At 41.4% G+C, this 24594-nt stretch overlaps 1 protein-coding gene across 4 annotated transcripts in view; it reads right to left on the bottom strand.

Moving 5' to 3' along the window:
• STARD13 (StAR related lipid transfer domain containing 13) overlaps positions 1–24594 on the bottom strand; it is a 268378-nt gene that overhangs the window by 98207 nt on the left and 145577 nt on the right. Inside the window, exon 1 of one of the 4 annotated variants that reach the window (XM_086612909.1) lies at positions 24401–24569. The exons of the other annotated variants lie outside the window; for them this stretch is intronic. Coding sequence (XP_086469035.1) covers positions 24401–24569 — 169 coding nt within the window. Of the gene's footprint in view, positions 1–24400; positions 24570–24594 lie in introns of those variants that run through there. 4 annotated transcript variants of the gene reach the window in all.

Here is a 24594-nt window from a genome sequence, read left to right as displayed (position 1 = left end):
TCCCTGGGAGCCGCATCCAAAAAGCTCTGTAATTGCTCAGTACTAGAAAAATATTTCACAGATCTCATCAAGCTCTAAGGAATATGCCACGTTAGAAGAAAACCTGGTTTCAGAGACATGAAGAAATGAAAGAAGAATATAATTAACGCAGAACAGCATTGACCTGCCTAATTTTCTCACCGGGGTCAGTGCAGGAAACTCCAGCGACATAGAGTACCTGGAGCAAGTAACCAATATAAAGTCTGAGCCACTCAGTTTGGTCCCTGGCCTCTCCGCCGGAGCTGTGACTGCCTCTGCTCTGCTCAGGAGCCCCTGAGTACTTGCATCTGCCACAGCGTGCAGGCAGCCTGAGCAGCATCCGAATCCTGGGGATGCCGAGCTCCATAAAGGTGCTCAGTCACCACATTGTGTCAGACAATATTAATTACCTAAGTTTTCAACAATTCAGATCTCATTCTGATATATATATATACACATATATATATGTATATATATGAAGACAGTGAAGAGTTACAAGGAAAGTCTTTACTTTCCCTAAAAGGTAGGAGCTGAAGTGAAAAATCTGGTTTTATTCATTGCATATCAACCCCCTGATTGTGTGGTATGCTATCATTCGTTCACACTCAGGAGAGAGAGCCTAAACTTAATTATGGAGACTGATATGGGGAAATTAATGATCACTGAGCACTGTAAAATACAAATCAATACTTTTGTGTCTTTCCCAAATGGTCTATTGCTAGATAGATATTCATGGTTATATTTCTCTCATCCCGTGAATATTAATAGGGTAGCAATGACTGGAGATATATATATCAAAGCCTTGGAAACAAGGCTATTGCTAATGCAGGTCCTCAGCAGTAACATGTTATAGCTACCAACCAACTGATTTGTGGGATGCTAAGTAATAGCTCTGGTATAATACAATCTTTCATTTTCTATTCCAATACCTGCTTACTTCTGTCACCATTTATTAAAATACTGTCCTGCTATAATCAAAAAAGGCAGGACAACAATAACCTTTAGTACCTCCTCGCCCTGATAAGCAAGATGCTTAAACAAGAGCTCAGACACTTGACAGACGAGTACAAATGGGGCTAAATTCACTCTGATGAGCTGTGTGACGGCTTCTTCCACGAGTGTGGCACAACAGAGAAGCAGGTCACCAGAAATTACCCCGCAACGGGATGACTGGCATGTACAGCTTTTGCAATCCTATTAAGCTGTTGCCACCAAATGAAAGAACCTGCTCACTGCAGGGGTAGGGAAAAGATGTTGTATGTACCTGATACAGTGGGCTACGTACGCCTGAGATACCGCGCTTGGGGATATACACCCAGTACCTCACGCAGCTGAACTCTGGTCCTGATTCAGCCTCCAAGGTGATACAGGTATTAAATCAATTTTCAGGCATAAAACTGCAACAGAATGGACTTAAAGCTGAAAGCCTGTATCACTGTATCTGTTCCACTATGTCATATTATCACTTGATAAATCAGAAAGTGTAGTGGTACAAATGGGTAAGCAGCCCAAAGCGTTTAAAGAGCACATTGTGGTGCCACGTCATGCACGGGCCCCTTGGGTCCAGACACGGGACCCCAGTGGGAAACATGCCCCAGTTTGCTTCAGCCTCTGACCAGGGACATCAGATACCCCACATACCGGGTATTTGCCGTAGCAACTGTGTCCCACATGAAAAGCATACAGGACGTAACTCCTCCTGATTTTTTGCAGCAACAGGCTGGTTTTTAGATGCTCAAGAGCACCCACGGTGACCTGTGCGTGCGGGACTATCAGTCCAGGACTAGGCACTCCCAGTCAGCCCTGGGTGTGGGCCTTCCATATGGCCATGGAGATGACCCTGCTGCACTACAGTAACATAATGAAGCAACTATACAATTATGACTAAGGTCCATTGGTATTTATGACCTAAGAATATTTTTGTCCCTATTATAGGGCAAAGTAGAGACAAATGTTATATAATAGTCTCATTTTACCATCTAATGCAATTATATACCAGTTTTTAATGTGAGAAAACCAAACCCACCAGACACTGTTTTAAATTTTTAATTACTGAGAGGGGAAGAAACATTGTGTATGTACACATCATAAACCATATGCACATATCATGTGCCTCTGGCCTTGCTCTGTTTTCAGTTGCCGATAGTCGTATCTTTCTTAGCATGTGCTCCTCCCGTCTGTTGTAACCAACTGTTGTCTCTAAGCCTACACTCAGCTTCCATCCTTCAATGACTCACCCAGTTGCTCAACATAACCTCCTTTGTTTGGGTGGAACTACAGGCAGTGCATAAAGATATGAGTTAGAGCCACCATCATAAGCTTTTTGAGGCAATAAAGTTATTTTGTCAAATGTCTGTTGAAAGCCTGGAGCAATGGTGCTGTGGCTGCAGTGCAAATAACACTGTACCCTGAGCTGACATGGGCTGATTTAAGAGACTTACTGTGAGCATATTTGAACTCCCTGAGTAATGTCAGAGCTTCTGGACAGACATGACACCATGAAATGTAAATAATGGCATTGCAAAAGAGGCTCCTGAACTGGCAAGTCAGATGTCCATGTCCATTAGGTGCAGGTTTCTAAGCAGATCCCACTACCACAGCTGGATGGTTCCTTTAACTGAGTAGGCTCTTGTTGAACAAGATTGTGTTTCAATCTTGTATTGCTGTGTTTCAGGCCTTGTTTGGGGCTTTCTCTCATGCTGCATTTGAAAACTAGGGGAAGATTCCTATTTATAAGCTGAAATTCTCTTCTACCTATTATTATAAGCCAATTTTTAATTTAAAAATTGCAGAAAATGATATGAAAGAGATCTAGTCCATGAAGCCTTCTTCTAAGAATTTGTTTGTGCAATTTAGCTTGGTTTCCTAAGGAAATGCCACTCACATGACCACGCTTTGCATGTTGGTCTGTCGGTCTGTTTCAGGCTCCTCATCGCCTCCCCCAACAACTTCTGAACAAATTGGCTGATTTGAAAGACAGACAGATGGCTCAAAGGTATTAGACTCTTAAAAGTTTTGTGAAAATAAGCAGCAGGGTAATGGAAAGAGAGCCTCTTAGTGGCTCACTAAAGAAAAGGCTTCGGCACAAATTCAATCCTTAGTAAGCCAAAGCAAATCCGCACAAAGCTCAACCTTGCCGTGCAAACTCACCACAAAGAAGCTTTTGCTGGGTCTGGTGTTCATGAACTAGTTCTTGTTATCTATTGCTAAGCAAACATCATCATGTTTACTGTAGAAATAGCAAGGTAAATTTTTAATAAGGACACTGCTGAGGCAGTTAATATGCAATGCAATGATATTCAATAATAAGATACCCTAAGCCATGTGCCTTGCCACACTTACACGCTGCCTAACTTTGACATTGCATCCGAGAAAGTATCATCGCAGCATTTAGGGCTTAGATTAAGATATTTGACATTGGTAAGTACATCTAACCTCACTCAGGAGGTTTGGCATTAAACAAATGGCACTCGGCGTCAGTTGAACAGGCCCTTGAACACTCCCCCCACAACACACACATTGTCCTACAAAGAGCCTAGGTGGAGAAATTCTGCCCTTGAATCTGACAAGAAGCTTTGATCAGACAAATTAGGCCAGGCTTTTATGCGGAGTTCCTGGCTCCACAGACAGTGTGTTTGATGGCAGCATCCCTGCTGGAGGCTCCACTTCCATTATCACTCACCGCATGACGCTCAGCTTACAAAGGACACTGCACTTCCCAAATTTCTTGCCTATTCTGCACCACTTAATTGCTGCGAGAACACTTGAAATGTTGGTGTTTTAGTGCTTACTTACTTTTGAATCAAATGTTATGACCCAGAACTACACCAGTCCCTGAGAGCTTAATCAAGAAAGAAGAGGCACAAACCCGTATCTAAAGCTTTTAGTCATATTTCAGTCTTATAGGGACACATAAGCAGTAGAAAATAAACAAGATGTGAGACTGCAACATCACACAGCACTGCAGTCCCTGCTATAGTGGTACTGAGGGGTGCCACTGGGATAACAGTGCACAGGGCATCCAGCCTACACGCAGACACAGTGATGAAAAGTGCACTTTCTGGGTGCATTTGGAGATGTTGAGCACTCTGGCTCCTGACGGGCTTTGTAGGCACCACCATCTAGCCTTCAGCCAGTCAAATACACACTCTACCAACCAAACCCACAATGCAATTTTCTTCCTTTCATTGTATCATCCTAGGATCATAGAATCATAGAATGGTTTGGGTTGGATGGGACCTCAAAGATCATCTAGTTCCAACTCCCTGACATGGGCAGGGACACCCTCCACTACACCAGGTTGCTCAAAGCCTCATCCAACCTGGCCTTGAACACTTCCAGGGATGGGGCATCCACAGCTTCTCTGGGCAACCTGTTCCAGTGTCTCACCACCCTCATGCACAATAGCAGCAGATAACTTTGGGCACTGACACTGGAAAGGTAATTATTCTCTTCAGATCAAAAGGAGATTCCTTCTCCTCAAACAGGTAAATGTCATCTTCTGGTCATGTCAGCACCACATACATTGCCAGAAGATCCTCTCCTACCTGCCTTTGTGGCCACCTTACGTTCACAATCCTTTGTCTTGATATGCTCTTTAAGGCAAACAAATAATGCCACCATCAGTCCAATGGAGATCAACTAACTCTTTTTGAGGCAAATATTATCTTACATACTAGCTATGGGCATCATGCCTGGGTCCTCTCTCAAATCCCCATAGGTACAGTGCTCATTGACTTTTGCACCAAGGCAGCCACTCATTAAAGCCACTATTTAAACCTGTCACAGTTTAGTGATGGCACTTAATTTCTGGGATGATGTTCAAAACCTGCATCTGCATGGTTGCCTCAAGCTAACCTCAAGAGCCTTACGCAAAACTACTCAATGCATTCCTGGTCATCTTAATCCCCATGACCGTGTAATCCCTTTACTGGCGTACTCCCTCCACACCAGACATTCCTGTCTGTGTGCAGCTGTGCCACAGGGATTGCAACAGGCAACAGCTGCCGCCCCGGCAGTCCTGTCAGTATTCAGTGTTCATGATCTCACCACTCCTGTCTCAGGTCACAAGCCATTTTGTAACACCCCACAAATATCTCCTAGGCTGTATCTACACCATGCTGCAAGGATGGCACAACTCACAGCAGAACAACCCATCTCCACGCGCTGGCTCCACACCTGGCCATAGCTACAATGGTCACAAAGGAGGAGAGCTCGCAGCCAAAAGCCTTTCATTTGCCATGTTGCCCAGAAGCTCAATGGGGACAGCCACAGTGTCCCACAATAAACTGCCACACAATTTATCGAGAGATCAAGCCAACAAGCTGCTAAGGGCCCCCTGGGATGCACCTCCTGGAGTGCTGTCTTTACGTGTCCACAGGGCAGAGCAGGATCTCCTGCATGGGTTTGAGCTGGGACATTCACAGGTGGAACTGGCAATAAACCTTGCAAGAGAGAAAGAAACAGGTGACTGACGGATGCCTTGTTGCTGGAGCACTTCCAAAATTCTCAGGTGCAAAGTGACAGCAGAGAGTTTCTTCAATTGATGCGTTTCATCTTCTCTGTGACGTGTGGAAGAGCTACTCAGGGTATATTGAGCATATATGCTGTGTTTGTATAGCTGAATCATGGCTTGTTGCAAGTGTCTTAGAACACGTACGGGGTAGACTAGAATCCTTAACTCAGTCTACCGTCTTTGAGCTCTAATTCCACATTTATTATTACAACGCCTGAATATCTAACATTATGGGAGGATGCACTCAAAAGTAAGACATGACAGCGTGTGGTTCACAAGCAGCCATACTCCTACGGGTATGATCACTTCTTGGACTGCTTCAGGGCAAGGGCACACGAACAAGCTATGAACAAGAAAACACACTTGTTTAAAGTAAAAAAAATGAGAACACCTTAAATGAAGTAAATCACCCTAACTCTAGGAAATGAGGAAATTTTCCTGCTGCCTGTCTGGTACTGTTCCTGTAGGGCCAGGCCATTGCTCAGAACAGTGCATGGCCACCCAAAGGGTCTTCCAGAGGCTCACCTTGAGTTCCCCTCTGCCAGGGAAGCTCTGTCACTGCTGCCTTGCACCCAGTCCTGGTTCCCCAGCTGCTGGGGAATTTGTACTATAGCCTCCCCAAATGACGCCAACTTGGAAATGTGTTATTTTTCCTCATGAGTGTGTCCGCAGATGAGTTTTCATCTCTGATTTGTAAATGTGCAGCAAAGTAGCCTCTCAAATACAAAACTGCATATTTTTAGCTACAGTGCATATATAATGACAACATTCTAAATCTGTGATTTTTAAAAATGATCAGCTTATGGGCATATTTCCACTTCATTTTGTTTACAGAGTAAGGAGGCAGAAGCAGAAGAAAAAAAAAGTGAAAAGGGCAACTATACAAACCAACTCTGTGCAACCAAATTAAAATACACATAAACACTGAAATAAAAAGTACTTAAACTAAAAATAAATATCAAGCTTTTGTTTAGACAGCTTCTTTTTATTGATCAGTGATCTTATGCACACCAGAGTTCTGTCAAACATGTAAAAGCACACTGTTAGCATACTTTGTAAGGAGATTTGGAAGAGGTAGCATGTGTGTATTGTGATAAGGAAGGGGAAAATACCAAAATGAAAATGGCAGTTACAGAAAGTTATCTCTGTAGGCAGATGCAAAATGTAGAGCCAAAATCTGTGTTGTTATTTCTTGTGGTAGAGAGTGATAAGGCAAGAAAGTAAAGCAAATAGAGGAGAAAAATTGGTCTAGTAGAAAGATAAGCAATTAAATCAAGAGCTTAGACCTGTTTTGAATCTCTGTATTTCCCAAGCATGTTCAAGAGCACTAGGACATTACTGGCACATTGCAACCTCCTACCTGCTGATTCACGTGAGGTCCCAATATTTTTCTTCATGAATAATGCCAAAAGAATCTGTCTTTCCTCTGTCTGAACACTGTGTGCTTTGCTTGTGCTGATCTCTCTCGAAATGTCAACTTTACATTTCCAATATCCATAAAGAAATTCTTAATAAAAAGATATGATCTGCATTTCAGAATGAGACCTTTAAATCCTTTAGCCCTGCCAGTTTCTAGGGAACTTTTGTTAAGAAATGACTGACCCTCTTTAATAACACTGCTTTCCAGTACCAATCAACAGAGTTGCAAACATCAGTGCACCACAGATAACAAAGGCAGTACGACCCAGGTAAGTGAAAACGGGATTTCATTCTGGATTTTTATACACGAACCTGGAACAAAAACTTTAAATTTGTTCTGTGTATAACGTTGCTATGTTCTAATTAGATTTCCAACAAAGACACTTTGAAATGTCTATTTAAAGTAGTTCTGCTTGGTCACGAAATAGACACATTAGAAATGTGCAAACAAATCCAAAACACTGAGTTGCTTTTTTGCCTGTCTACATTGCTTGTGCAGCTACAGTCTTACTCTGCTTTCAATTAACTCAGCAACGCTGTGATTGACACTAAAAGGAGCAGTCCCATCCCTCGCGACATATTCTTACCGCTTCTCTTGTAATAAAGCCACATAAGCACAACCATTTATTTTCTTTTGGGCAAATGGCCTGATCCAAGTCATCCTGCAGTTGCACTTTTACCAGACTCAATCCAAGGGAGGGAAGTGGCCAGGGACCAAACCACCCCTTTTGGCAGGAACGTGCATTTCAGCTGGATTAGGTGTCCAGTGACACTGCCCAGTGCAGGGGGCTGAGCAGCGAGCTGCTCACTCCTCCACACCAGCACCCAGGTCACAGCCAGCGCTGCAGGAACAAGCCCCAGCCCTTACCCTGCTCACTGAGCCTGAAACCCCTTACTTGATCTTGCTGTCAGTACAAGAAGCTTCGTTCAGTTGTTTAATGGAGATAATTCTGGCTATAGTTTTGGTTCAGTTATAAGACAGAGGTGTTAACATGCTGTAGTTTTTAAAAAGGTAAGGGCTTGCCCCTGAGTGCTCCATGCCAGCTACCTGCCCCTGACCAGTACCTTCATACTGACGTGCAGAGATGTTACCCACTCGACGGCTGCTGCATCTGTCCCCTTGCTACTGCCGTAGCAGTATCTTCGCTAATTCCTTTGGAACGAGCTGTAGGTGAAATGCCCCATGAAATAAGTGGCATTATTTTAGAGCTAGTATGCCTTTTGTATGTGCTTCTATTCTGGAAAGGCAGTGTGATCTAGTGTGCTTGAACACAGCATTGGGGAACCCGGGATTGTAACTCTGACTTTGCTGCTCTGTTACTATCTAGCCTGCATTAAAATCTCTAAGCTTTGCTGTGGCCATCTTTTGATCTTCAAATTTCAATAACAGCTACAGATCCCACGTTACAGAGCTGCTACCAGCGTTTTCAAAGGGTGCTGAACACCTGCCACTTCTGCTTACTTCCAGGGTTTCAAATGGTCTGGGGAGGAGGGTCAGGATTGTTCAAAAAATACATCTTTAAAGCCAAGCTGTACTTTGAAAACCCACAGCACCACTTACAATAAATGGTAAGCATTGGTGTTACTGAATTTTTCTTTTGCTTAATTATTTCTGCTAGCCAGTGGGAGCTGCTTCCAGTTTTTGATGTGGTACAAAATATTCCAATTAAGAGAAGACTTTAGTACGGTTTTCTAGACACAGAATCACAGTGGACTGGTTATAATCTAAAGTCCTTCAGGCTTTTTTAGGTCAAAATCCTCTAAGTCAGTACTTCAGAGCTTCTTTTTTGTATGAGTGACTTACCTTATTATTAAAGCCATCAGTAGTGAAAACCAGTAAAACTATTTATATGGCTAAGCTAATTCCTCCAGCCTAATTACTCAGATCATAAAAAAGAAATCTGTGATGGCCTTTTAAATATTTGCTAGAAAGAATAAGTAAATAATTTTTTATATACATTTGTTATGTGGAATTTTTATTTTTCCTATACTGATAGGAATTGGGGCAGAGGATATAAAAAAAAGGTAGGTAACAATAACTAGATGCCTATTTTTAGCTCCAAACTGTTCTGTTTTCATTGGAATAAAAAACCCTGCAGATGCATTTTCTTGTGTGTACATCCCTGCAGTAGACCTGCATGAACTTGCCCTCATTTACCTGAGTCATATTTGTAATGCTGGATGGGTAATGGCAGTTCAAGCGCAGCTCTCCATTGCCGCAGGCAAAAAAAAAAAGACTCAGAAGTCAGGGTGAAAAACATCTTCTGATTCACAACCCTGGGTATTTTAGGTGGACTTCTCTATCTCCTGCAGTAGTGACAGAAGTGACCCACCTTCTGGATCTCCTTACCCCTCCTTTGTTTTATATCTGATCTCAGTCGTGGCTTCTTCAGCTGCTCTGCTGGCACGGCCCCACCTCATGCTGTACACGGGCAGTAACGATACTGCGAAGGGTGGAACAGACCTGCCGCTCCCCTGTTATCTCACCCTGCGTCTCTCCTTTGCCCCATATTTTCTTGAACTAATCTGCACCTCCTCAGGCTGGTATAAAACAATTTAATTCAAAAGGCATCAACTCCTTGGACTTGACTGAATACACATCACCAGCCTACCAAGACAAATCACAAGTAAACAAGGCTGCAGAGTCAATTTATTTTTCTCTCCTTTCGTCGTATTTTCCTTTTGAAGACTGCAGAGGAACTGCAAGTTAGTTTCAGTCAATAAATTATGGATACAACACGGAGTACCTTACAGACTGGAAAGTGTAGGGAAATCGACTGCAGCATAGTGCTTATGACACAGATTAGTGAAGGTCTTGGTTCAATTCTCCGTGCTGACGTACAGTTACCAATTTATATAACACTGAAGAGGACAAGAGTTACAAGTGAGAAAGGTTTACCGTTGCTTATGCCACGGGAATGTGGGCAAGATGTTGAACTTGGGTCATTCACAGACGTGGTATTAAGTATACTGTAACCAATGGCTGCTGAAGGAGACAGAACAAGCAGGCTTCTCTTTGACTTGGTGTCCCGTAGTATCCTTATAGCCAAACCAGGTAAGCAGATGATAGAGAACATGAATGGAAACTGGCTGGACCACTAGGCTCACAGTTTGTGACCAGCAGTACAAAGCCCAACTGGTGGTTGGTTACTAGCGGCATCCTTCAGGGATTGGTACTGGACTGATACTGTTTAATGTCTCTGCTAACAACCTAGATGACGGAATAAAGCACACACTCAGCAAGTTTGTGGATGATACCAAACTGTGGAGACATGGTTGATATGCTTGAGGGTTGCTCTTCAAAGTGACCTTGACAGGCTGGAGAAATTGGCTGACAGGAGTCTCATACTATTCAACATAGGTAAATGTAAAGTCCTGCAGCTGGGATAAAATAACCCTCTGAAACAGGGCAGGCTGGGGCTAACTGAACAGGAACAGCCCTTGCAGAAAAGCACTGCAGGGTCTTGTTGGACAACAAATTGAGCATGAGTAGGCAGTGTGTCCTTGTGGCCAAGGAGGCCACCCTCATACTGGGCTAATGTGTTAGGAATGATGTGGCCAGCAGATCAAGGTAGATGATTGTTCCTCTCTAATCCACGCTTGTGAGACTACTCTGTTCAGCTTGTGGTTCCCCAGTGCAAGAAAGTCATGGGCATACCAGAGTAAGACCTGCAGAGGGCCATCGAGATGGTCCACGGGCTGAATCACTTGGCACTGGAGGAAAGACTGGCAGAGCTGAGTTTCTTCAACCTTAAGAAGAAAAGGCTAAGGCTAGGAGAGCTTATTACTGTCTTCATCTACTTAACAGGAAAGTGGAGCCAGACTCTTTTTAGAGGTACACAGCTGTAGGACGAAAGGCAATGGAAAAACATTGCAGCATTGTAAATCAAATCAAACATAAGGGAAAAGAAAATTCACCGTAAGGGTTGTCAAATCATGGCACAAGTTGCCCAGAGAAGTTGTGAGAGTAGTGGTATATCAGTCCTTGGAGATACTCAGAATTAAACCTGAAAAGGCCCTGAGCAACCTGATCTAGCCACACCTGCTCAGAGCAAGGATTGTCCTAGATGAACCCCCAATGCCTTTTCCAGCCTAGGCTATTCTGTGATTCTGTAAAGTCTTTGGTCTCAATGCCTGGGAGGTTCTTGTTCAGTGAAGTTTTGGAGGTTTTAATAAGCTTCGGTGAAGTACGTTATCAAACCAGTAGTCAGGGTCTTTGAACACCAGATTACAATCGGGTGTACTTCTTACACTTTGTGATGCTGCTGTGATGCCCCTGCACAGGTTATTTGCCTGAACAGCTATTTTGTTGGAGCACAGTGTTTTGTTTTGGTTTGGTTTGGTTTGGGTTTTTTTTTGCGGAGATCTGTTTAGGGATCTGAACTTTGGGTCTCTAAGACAGCAAAGAAAAACTTCCCTTACATAGCTGCTGTGAAGACAATATGTAGTCTTATGTACACCAATTGTTTCCTAGGAGTGAATGTGACCTGAGTCTTACTTAAAACTAGAATTTGAACTGTTATTTCAGTAGATTGTGATTTGATTAAGAAACAGATTGGGTGAAAACACAAGTCCAAAAGTCAATAATCTTTTCAGTAAAACACAACTATGTGGAGTCTCATGCATATTTTTAATCCATACTGAAGAAATCCTTAAAATGCCAAGAGTCCTGTCTGCCGAATGCAACATTTCCCTCCAGGTTAAACTTCAGAATAGAAACTGTCAAACCTCAATCACTCATGTCAACAAGAAAGGGTCTAAAATTGCCTTGATGCCAATGACTAAACAAAACATCTTACCGATTGCCTGATACCTTTTGTACCTACTTTGTCCGTGCAAAATTAAAAGCGATGCAGAGAGTACAAGGTAACAGAAAATCAAGTTCACAAATCCTCCAGTTTGGAGAAGATGCAGGCTCTGGATAGACTGACAAAAAATCTACCATACCTATGTGTCTTTCTACAGCACACTGAAGCATAAATGTTGTATATATTTCTCAGTGTCTCAGGTTCTGAAGAGTATGTTAATGTCATTAAAAAACCAAACTCTTCTGAATTACACAATAAACAAAATCGCAACATCTGATTTGACAACAGCCACTGCCATAAAGATCGTCACTTCCGCTAATAGAAGGATGGCATGTAAAAGATACAGATTTCTGTTTAAATCAGAAAATTAATTTTCATCTTTTTCATTGTGGTAGAGTTGTAGTAACTGTTACTCAAAGGCAGAAAGTAAAATTTTACACGTTTATACAAATGCTAAAACCATGACAACAGGGAATTTGATTCTTTTTAATGAATTGTTAAAGAAGCACCACAGTTCAATATTTGAAATTCCTGTTGCATGTTACTTGCACCTCTTACATGAAACATTAATCATGATTTTATATGGTTTTATTACAGTTTAAACAAAGATGTGAACCTAAATTCAGTATGAATGACATCAGTAGTTAAGTATCTAACAAGAAATGATCATCACTATAAATCTATTTTACGTTTTACAATGATTGTTTAAGACAGCTGAGCCTCATATGAGCTGAAAGACTATGTCAGCATAGAGCAGCTGCTGATAATAACCAGCATGTGTTGGCAAGAGCTTTTTGTTTTCTGAAGGTAATTAAAACTTGCTATAGTTTTCCAGCTGTTACATAGTCAATAAGAAATACTTTTAAAAAATGGGTGATGCATTTTTGATTCACTTTAAATGCGTTGTGACCATCTCTACTGAACATTCTCTAAAGGCAATTATTCTACAATTTTAGTTTTTCTTATGTTTTCTACAAAACAAACTACAGGGCAATACTTTAGACCAGAAAATTGTTAACTGTGAGCTTCAGGTGCTTCGGAGGAAGCAAGCATTGTAATAACAGAAATGTTTTGCCGAACAAGAAAATATACATATGCAACTTCTTGTAACCTTACCCTTAAAATTCTGTATAATCTGTATTCAGCTTGTATTTGAAAAGTCACAGAATCTCTTTATTGGGACCAGCACGTTTGGAAAAATTTTCTGCTCTCAGAACCAGTCAGCAGGTACCATGGAGCTACAAAAAGCCTTGCCAGTATGTGGAGTTAATGGCTCTGTAGAGCTACAATTAACGAGCCCGTAGTTTTATATTGGTCCTCATTAAAGCCTTAAGATGGGCCATTTCCAGGATTTTAGGCTACAGTCTTCCTCCTGTTCTCACATAACATCATACATGGTGGCTGGTGAAGACTGTTGTCTTGCTTGTACAACAACTTTAGGCCCTATGCCCAACGAAAATCCAACAGCAATGCAGCATTTTTCTTAACCAAAATCTTCTACAGAAGTGGTCCAAAACATAGCTTTCTAAACCAATGCAACATCAAAGGCCTGAGCCATTTCTGATTCCAGTGCCCTCAGAAATCGTATAAAGTTTTATAAATGTATATACAAATATCTACACAAAGATAGCTGCGGCTAGCTAAAACCAGGCAAACTCTGGCCACTCAGCTTCTACACCGTAGTCCAATCACCCAATATGACCTTACTCTGCTCTCATATAAGGAATGTGTCCACTTGATGTCTCATGTTCATGCACCTGAGCTCCATTCTCCAGCAAGCTTAGATGCCAGCAGTGATGGAGCCACAGCAGAACTTCATGGTTGGGTTTTGGGACATGCACTGGGCTCTGGGCCACCCTCTGTGCGTCAGGAGTAGCCCCTGGGACTAGTGACTGTGGGAGGTACAACAAGGCTAACAGGAATGTAAATGACTGCTCCTTGCAGCTCTCATTGCTGTTGGCTTTCCATGAGCACCTGAGGTAAAAGTGGTTTGCATGCTCAGACTAAAAACATAATCCAAATAACGGAAAAGGTACTAAATTTCCCTCAACAATAGTCCAGTTCTCTCACCCAGCTTAACAACTCTGCCATGATTATGGCCTTGAAATATGGATCATCTGCTTTGTCGGTCTTAAAATAGACTTTCAGAACCCGACATTAGAGAAAATAAGTATTACTGAAGAAAAGTTTAATTTAGAAATTTTTTTTTAGCAACTGATTGTTTCCTGCTAAACTTCAGAGGCCAGAATTAATGAATTGATTTTAAGATAAGAGGCCCCTTGAAATAATAAGACTTTCAGCAAATAACACTGCCATTATGCATCAGGGAGCTGAAACGCTTATTATGCAGTTCAGCAAAAACTCAAAGGACACAAAGCGTTTGACATGACTGGCAGCAGCACTGTCTAAAAATAGCTCCACATAAAAGAGAATTAAAATGTCACCAGAAATTTTTTCCTTCCTTCAGAAGATGCTGGTTAATAGACTGCTCTTGGTCTGAACAAAGCCTCGTGCGTCATGTGCAAGTGCAAGGGCATCTCACTGCCTCCTGCCGGCACCCACGGCCCCTCGATGAGGATGTCAGGGCTGTGAGCTGCTGGCCTGAAGTATCCCAGAGATGAACTGCAGCCATGCATTTCCTTTAGAGGTAGCGTCACTCACGCGATGTCTCAATGGCCATCGGCAGGATGAAGACTGCTCTGGCTTTTGGCATGAGGCACTGGATGAAGATATAATAATCCCAGCCGTGAATCAGTGCTGGTGCTATACAATCCAGGCTACATCACTCAGGCAGTGATACGAAATGCAGGTTTTGCTGCAATGGCTTGGGTTTTGGCAAGAGTGACTGGTTTTAATGCAGAATCAGCAGTTTGAATGATAAAGTGGTTCTGGACTAAGTATTCTGAGTGTCTCAGCCTGTTAATTTGTAAGGCACTTTTGAACAAGACATAGTCCGGTGCTTGCTGAACTTAAGAGAAAATAAACTCCTTTTAACTCTGGATAGGACCTAGGCAGGCCACGCTTTTAATGAAGTGAAGCTGACAGAATGGCAGTTTTAAAAAGTCCTCAGAAATATATATAAATATAGCTGTGAAAATGAAAAGAAAAAGGAAAAAAAAATAAAAGCCAATGACTTACTGCCTCATCGCCTGTGCCAAGCATTAACTTTTGGATTTTACATTAGCCTCCTCAGATAAATGTTTGCAGGAAGAGAAAGCCATTATCTTTGAAGTTACAAACGGATTAGATATTCAGCTGCTGCCATCAGATGCAATTAAAGACACAAAACTTAGATTCATCCCACATAACATTCAACTTTGCCAAATACATTATGAAAAAGCCACATTGTGTGGTGCTGAGAGTCTTGTCCTGTCCAGACTCCCATACCAGTTGGAGACTAGGAAAAGCTAATCATTCTGCTGCTTCCTGAAGCCAAAGGGATGCAAAAGGACTGTGCCTTTCACACGAGTCCTACGCTTGTGTGATCCCAGTGTTGACAGAGACACTTCTTTCTTCTCAAATCTAGAGTTGTCTTACATCTTTGGTCCCTTTTCAAATCTTAGGTCCTTTGGAAGAATGCTCGATGATGCTGCAGTTATTGGGACAAGCAATACGATCTAATAATTTGGAGTAGTCTTTGCAGGTTCTGATTTTACACAGATTTGGGATATTGATTTCAAAAGAAGAAGAACGGGGTTGTGGTTAGCTAATGCGAACTGTCTGCTTCACAGTACGAAATAACAAAAAAGACTTAAGTAGTTGGCTTTTTAACAGAATTTACTGCTGTATTTATGCAGGAATGGAAAGGCAGTTCACAATAAGCTACATTTACTTTTGCATACTTTCTTCGGAAACTTCAAAGCATTAAAATTGTATTACAGCAAGAAATTTTAACCTTTCTTGGGGTAAATACTACAGAAACATTAATGTCTAGATTTTTAGACCTGTGGAGCAAGGTTTCTCCTCATTTTACATCTTCTGTGACAGTGGAAAGAGTGGTTACATTTACACTGCTCAATGAAAGACTGCCTGATTCCTGATTTTTTGATCAAGTCGTATCGCTCAGCTCATGTCACAGTACCAAGGACGAGTCCTCTCTCCCATAAACTTGCTCTGTTTGAACTAGCTGGAGAAGGTCAAAACAGAGCCAAAGAGTCATCTGCTCAGCGGAGCAGGGGGTACTCCAACTCACTTCCCATCCCTCTTTCTTAGCAGTACAAACTTGCCCACTTAGACTTAGAGGAACATTTTACTACTGTAAGCTTACTACCAACACAGGAAACAGGACATGTTAACACCTAACGTCTTCAAGCAGGAGCTTGTGGATAACATGGATAATCCACATTGAAGTATTGGCCCAAAAGATGCATGTACTAAGGAAGAGGAAAGAGTTGTTAAGAGTCCTAGAGAAAAACCACAGGGTTCAGGACGTGCTGGGGGGTTTGCAGAGGTGGCAGCACCCTTATAAAGAAGTATTAGAGAACAGTAAAAGCTGCACTGTCATTCTCGCTTCTGGACGCGTTCGGCAGTAAAAGCTGTACTGCAGCCCTTAAGGAAATGCCTTTCCTTAATGAGAGGGTGTCACATTTTCCTGCATATGTGATTTCAAGAAGGAAGCTGAGAAATCTCCCAGAAAGATGGCAGGTTTAAGGGGTGAGGGGATGCTGGTGGGTGCATGTTTGTGACTAAAGAGGATAGAATTAAATTTAGAGAGTCCACTTTGAACTTGCTGTTTTTTTCCATATTCCTAAACCACTGAAGTGATGGAGAATTAGAAATAAGGGCTGCACAGTCAATAAAATAAACAAACCATAAAGACACTAATGACACATAAAGGGAGAGGGAAGTCAGATGCCCTTTAGGCCATTAGGACTACATGAGAGAGACAACAATAAATATATATACAGATTCTGCTTTCAACTCCTGAAAACTTTGCTCACACAAACAGACCTTCCTCCAGCCACAATTCTATAGAAAGAAAGCACAGCTATTGCCAAAGGTCTGTAATATCTAGCTCATTAAAACAATATCCGTTGACATTATTAGGATTTATTATTTTGCTCCTCTAGTACAGAGGAAGATTCATCTGAGTTGCAGGACTGAGTCCTTCTTTGGCAAAGGACTTTGAGTGGAAAGTAAAGCATCTGGTATGTTCCAGCAAGGCAGCTTCCATGCTCGGCAGATGGTATTTACTTAAGACGTACTGTGCAGCCCGTATTTTAAACTAAGTTATTTCTCCGAGTTCGCCTAACTTATCACAAGGACAGAAACTTTTGCTCATCTGCAGGTGTATGTTAGTCAAAACCCCATGTAGGCTGAACTGTTATGGAACAATTTTCTTCTCCCAGTGGAATTAACCTCCTCAGGCCTGTAACTGATGAGAGACAAAAAGCCACAACGTGTTTTCAGCCTGAGTCACACACATTCTTTTCAGCTAAGCCATAATGCTCCCAAGTTCTCTGAATCATGCTGTCTGCTCTCAAATAGCTTCTAAACAGTCCAGCTCGAGGTGCTCAAGCCCTCCTCTCCCCCACTGTATTATGGTGTGCAATTAGTGCTGTGATGATTTGCTCTAGTAAGCTCAGCTGACCTGTTGAACTGAACCTGAGGGGAAACTCAACAGGTTTTTAAGCAAAAGCGTGCTCATGAGAATTTTACAAGGCATGAAGATGAGGGTTTACTGACTTGCTCACATTCAAACATCTGTAAAGCAAGCCTAAATAAAAAAATTAGATAACTAGCATATACTGGATCAAGCCCACAGGCCATATACTTCAGCATTTTACCCTCAAAAGAGGCTAATGCAAGGTGTAACAAACTCAGCTACAGACAATTGTTTAATAACCTAATTAACCTAACTACAAAGGGCCTGTTTTCTCAGTCCCTTCCATTAGAGACTTAGGCACTAATTCAAATATATGTGATGCCCTATATGAAACAGCTCATATAATTGTTTAAGTAGAACTAGAAGTATGAGAATATTGTATGATACAAGTAAGATAAAACCAATGACTACGGCTAAGATGCTATCAATGACTTCATAGTGTTTGCATTTGAACAAAAATGGAGGGAAAAAAAAAAAAACGCTCCTAAGGATCTATTGCCTAGAGAGAAAAACAGTATCTGGCTGGAACCTAAAACTGAAGGTTTTTTTAATAACACTTAGAGTGCTCAGGGCACAAATACTGCACTTTCTTTTCAGGGATTTATGTATAAATACAGACATAAGAGTCTCCCAGTAACAAAAGTGCTATGAACAGGTTCTTTTAATTAATCTTTGTGAGTAATTTCTATTTTACTTCTGTTACATAAAATTTATATACACCAGTGACTTATCACTACTTCTTCTAAATTTAAACTAAAAAAAAAATATAATTATTAGCACACTAATGATTCATTTATTGAGCACACATCCTGCATTTATTGTATTAAATGTCTTTTAACATTACTGGCTCTAATTATACAATAAGGTTAATGTGAAAATTAAAAATCTCCTCGGTGACCAATACAAAAGATATATAGCACAACTACAGCTGTTCATTTCACCACAAATAATTACAAAACAAGTTAAGATTTCTCTTTGGCTGAAATCCTGCTTTCAGCGAAATCGAGAGCAAAAGGCCCCTAACTCAAAAGAAGAGCCAAGATTTCCTTCTTGGTGTCCAACCTGCATGTGTCAGTAGAAGTGTCACCGACACTCAGCGGCTGTGAAGTTATAAGGCCAGAAGGAACCACTATCATCATCGAGTCTGATCTGCAGTACCACACAGGCTGTTTCTTCATACGTTCCACACAGATATTTCTTGATAATTTCAGCTTTTGAACCTCTTTGCCAGGTAGCAGCTCCAGTGAAAGTTTCTCCCTTTCAAATGTCCTGTTGTCTATGAAGTACGGCTTTGTTAAACTTTAATTAGCTGGACTGTGATCTTTCACACTACTATTTTTTTTTTTTTATAAACACACCTCAGGGCACTTTGAGTTTATAAATACTCCTCAGGATGTTCACATTTTTTGCGTGCAAGTTTCACACAAATACTTCAACCATTTCAGAGCACAAGTTTAAAAAAAAAGATATATTTAAAGAAATCCTACAATTTAATTGAAAAACTCTAGTTTCGCCAAGTTTAGGGCTAAGGATTTGAGGAAAGAGTGTATAAGGAAGGAAAGATGATGGTGAAGAAGCTTCATATGATGTCAGGTCTCAGTTTCTAATGGACCTTCTGATACTGTAAGAAAAACAGTTTTCACAGACCCAGTCAAGACTTGATATTCATAGAATCATAGAATGGTTAGGGTTGGAAGGGACCTTAAAGATCATCTAGTTCCAAGCCCTCTGCCATGGACAGAGAAATCCTCCACTACACCAGGTTGCCCAAAGCCTCATCTAACCTGGCCTTGAACACTTCCAGGGATGGGGCATCCACAACTTCTCTGGACAACCTGTTCCACTGCCTCACCACCCTCAATGTAAAAATTTTCTTTCTTATATCTAATAGAAATCTCCCCTCTTTCAGTTTAAATCCATTGCCCCTTGTCCTATCACTACACGCCCTTGTAAAAAGTCCCTCTCCAGCTTTCCTGTAGGCCCCCTTTAGGTACTGGAAAGCTGCTATAAGATCACCCCGAGCCTTCTCTTCTCCAGGCTGAACAGCCCCAACTCTCTCAGCCTGTCTTCATAGCAGAGGTAACAGGGCCTGTTTAACAGGCCCAAAGATCCATCTGCTGCGAGCACACGTGTCTGACACTGGAGAAGGTAACAGACCATGTCCCAGCTGAGGTCTGCAAGGCCACTCTGCAGCTGAGAATGCTCCTACCGGTGCCCCGGGCCACTTCAGCCCCAGACCTGTCTTCTCCTGCATGCCTGGGCTGGAGCGCAGACACGGAGCCACCGCAAGTGGCAACATAGGGGGTTGAACGAGAACTAGAGACCACTACTACCAGGAGTTACCCCACAAGCTCGAGAGGCAGTAGGTCACTGGTACTGGTGAGAGATGACCTAAGTGGTGGTGTCTGTATTATTAGCACCAAGGCTGAATCTTGCTGGTTACTTTTACTTTCCTGTGTTCAGATAATGAGGTTTAAAGATGTGTAGGTGAAGTGGCCAGCATCCAGAATGTGGGAAATGCTATGGTTCACGTTGCCTGAACAACCATATTTTGTTCTTTTTGTACATCTGAACAAAACCACTGTCTTTAATTACATAATCATATCTCATTTCCCATCTCCAGGGATGGACAAGTACTCCGTACCTGCATGTACACACAGAATGCAATCCAGGCTTTTTTAATGCAGACTATGACTGCAATATTTTCATTTATATGACTTTGAAGTTATCCTTTTGTGTATAGGAGTATATTACAGCTGTCTATTGCTGATACTTGGTTTGTTTTACATTAACAGTTGCAATATAAAGTCACGCAAAATGCACAGTTTTTTTGCCAAGTCACTCACGTTCCTCTGTAACACTTTCCACAAACTGTACTCATGTTTAGAAAAGGGAACACTTAAACATGTTGAACTAACTCCAAAAGGAAGACTGTAGACAGAAAATAAGCATTTGTCTGTACCTCTAACCCTCACTCAACCCAGACAAATGCAGGTGACACAGAGGTAATGGTACTCATAAAAGATCAACACTGACCTTGCAACATATAAAAGTATAAAACATCTGCTGAGTGATGAACAGAGAGTTTGCCTTGAAAAGCTATAGTGTGCTTTGAGATCGCTCCATCGAACGATTCTTTTCAATTGGTCTTGCCTATGGACATGAATTGAGACAAATCACAGAGCGTTACTCACTTTGGCAGGAATTTACTCACTAAGAACAGAAATTTGTCTTATTTTCTGTTATTTCTTCATATTATTTTCTTATTGAAAGTGTAGTTTAAGAATCAAATTCTGCTGTAGATGAATGGGGACATTTCTTTACCGGTGATGCCTAGCTGCGCAGGGGTAGATGCGGCTTTGTGCACCTTGACTTACACTCTACTTGTGCTGCTCAGTCAACAATTTCAATTCAGCATTTTCAGAGTATGGCCTTAATTCTTCATTTGTTTTTATCTACAGCTATTTTTTATATTTTCTGTACTCCACTGAATTTAGCCACGTGCTCTGAAAGAAATAACAACTTTGCGAATCATGAAATATAAATTCTTGAAAGTCACCACCTTATTTATTTAAGAGAACATGAGTAATCATTAATGAATTCTCATATAGTTACTGCATACACAGTTTGAATAAACACCTCAGACCAAGCATGCTCCACCCTGTTCTTTTATGCTGAGGCATGTGTCCCCTTCTTCAGCGTGGAAACTAACGGGCTTATAGGGGAAAGGGAATCATCAAAAGATCACATTTTGAAAATACCTATTTAATATCAGACAGATAATTACTACTCACATTTGCAGGCCACCACATAACTCTGCCTCAAGGAGCTGGTGGTGTACACAAACCAAATATTTAGGACTTTCAAAGTATGATTTGATTAACAGTCTAGTTCCTTTCATTTTCCTTGTGATGGTTTTCTTTTTAGAAATGATTGAACAGCGTAATTCCTGTAATGATTCATTTAGTTTATTTTTAACTAACACCAAAGGAGAATACAAAGGAAAGCTTCTTCAGCAAATGTGTTTTTAAAGGAGGAAGAAAAGTTGTATTGCACAAAACGATAGAGTACTTTAGCATTGTTTCTAACAGTACATGCAGCTAATGACCGAAAAGATAGAAGTGTATGCAACACTTTGTATTACACTGCATTAGTGAACCAGGTTCCTAGCCTGGAATGGAGGCTTTGACTACTCTATACATTGTAAATTGTATACATTGCAATTTTGTAAATCATTCCTTTCACTAAGCAAAAATATCCTTGATGTAGAAACTTCAGTGTTTCCTTTTGTGGGTGCCTCCAGTTGGAAAACCAGCAACTAAAAAATATCTGCACAAGTAGAGAGCAGGTATTCAAACAAGCCCAAAGGCAGCTTAGCACTTAAACATGTGGCAGATCTGTTTTCAGCAAAGCAATTAACCAGGCAGGATCCAGTGATGTTAAAATGCAGGCTGGATGTTTTTCTAAACATATGCTATAATTCAAACAATGATTAGATGGGGAGGTGCTAACACAAGAATTGGGGTAGCAGCATTCAAATGAATTGTCTTAGTGGCCTTAAAATGTATGATTCAAGGACGTACACATTTAAGGAGACTAAATGACAATTTATGTGCTTTACTCAATTGGGTGACCGAAAGCAAGTTCTGGTTTTCATTTTGCATCTTCTGATTTACTTTTCAAGACATTCTTGATAAACTGCTCTGTGGCACACCATTAGTAATGAATGCCACTTGCCAGTGGCATAAAACTCACTCACCTCTAAAGGGACAGGCTGATTCCTCCATCCATATTACAGTATTCTTCTAGTACCCTCTGGCAATGGGACTGGGACTGGGACAGGGACTGGTTGCAGTACCCTCACACCGCTTAGAGTTTGAACAAGGCAGGAACAGAGGGAGACACGCTCACCCAGTGAACCCTCCTAAAAGTCTTGTCAGTCACTCTGACAGGTCTAGAGTTTCATCCAGAGTATAAACTGGAGGTTTCAGATGGAGTTATACTAGCTAGACTTAGCTTTTTTGGTATTACTAACACAGCTATTGTAACAAAATTATTCTTCAGTAGCTGGACCCTGCAGAAAAAACGTATACCTTGCATATGATTTTCCACTAGATGTGTGTATTCCTACATATGGACTCATACACAGATGTCAGCATCTATTTGCACACATAATTTCGTTATTGCTAATGAACTGACATTTCACCGACAGTGGACTCTGTCCTCAGTTTTCCATTAATAAAAGAAGTGAAGGAATCAACAATCCGAAATACACAAATAATTTGTATACTGAACTATAACATGTATCACATCATCAAGGCACTATACAAACATCATTTCCCACAGTGCTGTGTGGGACAGGTTGGAAAGCTGTGGCAGAGCAGCAGAGATCATTCACCACAGACTGACAATCCACACAACAAGCTGCAGGCAGAAAAGTTACAGCTTGGAAACTGTCCTACCATGCAGCCTCTCGAAAGCCTCAGCATCGCTGGGTGGCTTTGGCAGCCCTGACTGTTCTGGACAGCTGATGGATTACAGGTTACAAGAGGGAACATTAAACAGCACCACGAGAGGTAGAGGAGTTGTGCTAATCCATCTCATCCAAGCTGCTGCTTGAAAATTAAGCTGGTACCAGCACTGCACCCAAATAATTTTCAAATAAACCTGGAGAGAAATCAATTACCCTTTCTTTCCATTCAATCCAGGCTGTACACTGGGTACACAGAATGACATAATATCCTTCCTGAAATTAGAGCTGCAGTGAGGACCAGTATCCTTCAAACACAGCCAGTTCCTGAGACCGCCTTGCAAACTACTGCGTTCTCCTAATTGCCTGAGAAACTTTTTCATGTTTTTTTAAAAGCTGGCCAAAGAATTAGGTATTGTTTTCTTTATAAATGCAATAAAAGTTTCATCACTATATCCTTGTACTCCTGCCGGAGTTTGACAGCCATGGATATAAAGAATCTTACCGGAAAGCAACACACAGAAATAGCCACCTCATTTAACTGCTGCTGGTCAGAAGCTCACACCAATTTCTGTGGCATTTGCCAGATATGACAGTAAACCATATTAACTCTATACCTGCCCCTAGTTAGCAGAATCAAACATCTTTTTGTAAGCTGTCAAGAAAGTGATTGCTGTCTTCAGGGTTTTATTTTTTTTCATGACAAATACACGACGTACTCTTTTTCTGCATGTAGGACGACATCCACCTTAGAAATTGGTATTCCTGGAAACAGGATGCTATACAAACCTATGATCAATCCAAAACTATGCATTGATTTGCTTTTTCATCTGGAAAAATCCGTACAGTTGGCTTTTATTTTTTTATCTTTGCATTAATGATTCTGAAGACAATTTCAGACTGCATGCACAGGCCAGAGGATTTGTTCTGAGGCCAACCTGCATTTAGCTTTAGTGCCATAGATACATATTCAGAGAAACAAAATCAATGTATCTGTAATGACTGCCTACATAACTGCATAAGTAGCTGCAGAAAGCCAAGTCAGCAATTATTTCTAAGGACATGTGACAAGTTTGCTAATCCTCTGTCAGTTACACATGCTTGTTTCCAAAGGATGTTATCCCAACCGCCTTCTTCCAGCCACTCTGGACTTCTGCTTTGTTTTTAACTGATCATCTTTTTCTCTCTCTGTGCTTTACCACAGGCAGATTTTACCTGTAGCAATGGGAGCAGATGAACTGCTGCCAGTAACTGCTCTGCCAGTCAGAAAAGACAAACTTCAGCATGTAAGCTACTGCATAGTTTATGATTAAAAGATAATTTAGTTAAATAGCTAATCATGCACTAGCGTTTGTCCCTTGCTTCTCTGTGTATGTGTGCATGTGCAGAAACAGAAAGGATTGAAAGAGTATTTACAAACTCTTGACTCTAGCCAGACTACTTCAGAATAGAGACAGGAAAAAAGCCTGAAATTCGAGGCATTAAAACCTGTTCTCCTATGAAAGAGGGGACCTGCGGACCCTGTGACAACGCCAGGCTAAGGAGCACCTCTGCCAGCAACTCACCTTGCTGAATTTTCGTCAGGAGCTGGTGACGGGCGAGGATTCTGCTCGTCCTGTACGGCGGGCGCCTGGCCGTTTGATCGAATCGCAAGTACATCTCCTGGCCCTCAGGTGACACCGAGTTTAGGTAGTAACAGCCTGTGCCCGAAGTCCTGGGCACCTGCTTAAACATCTCTGCTCCTTTAAAATCGCCCTGT

The sequence above is a fragment of the Tauraco erythrolophus genome, chromosome 1, assembly GCF_009769465.1.
Source record: "Tauraco erythrolophus isolate bTauEry1 chromosome 1, bTauEry1.pri, whole genome shotgun sequence".
Taxonomy (NCBI): Eukaryota; Metazoa; Chordata; class Aves; order Musophagiformes; family Musophagidae; genus Tauraco; species Tauraco erythrolophus.
The sequence above is the reverse complement of the archived record's forward strand: the minus strand, read 5'-3'. Positions and strand labels throughout refer to the sequence as shown.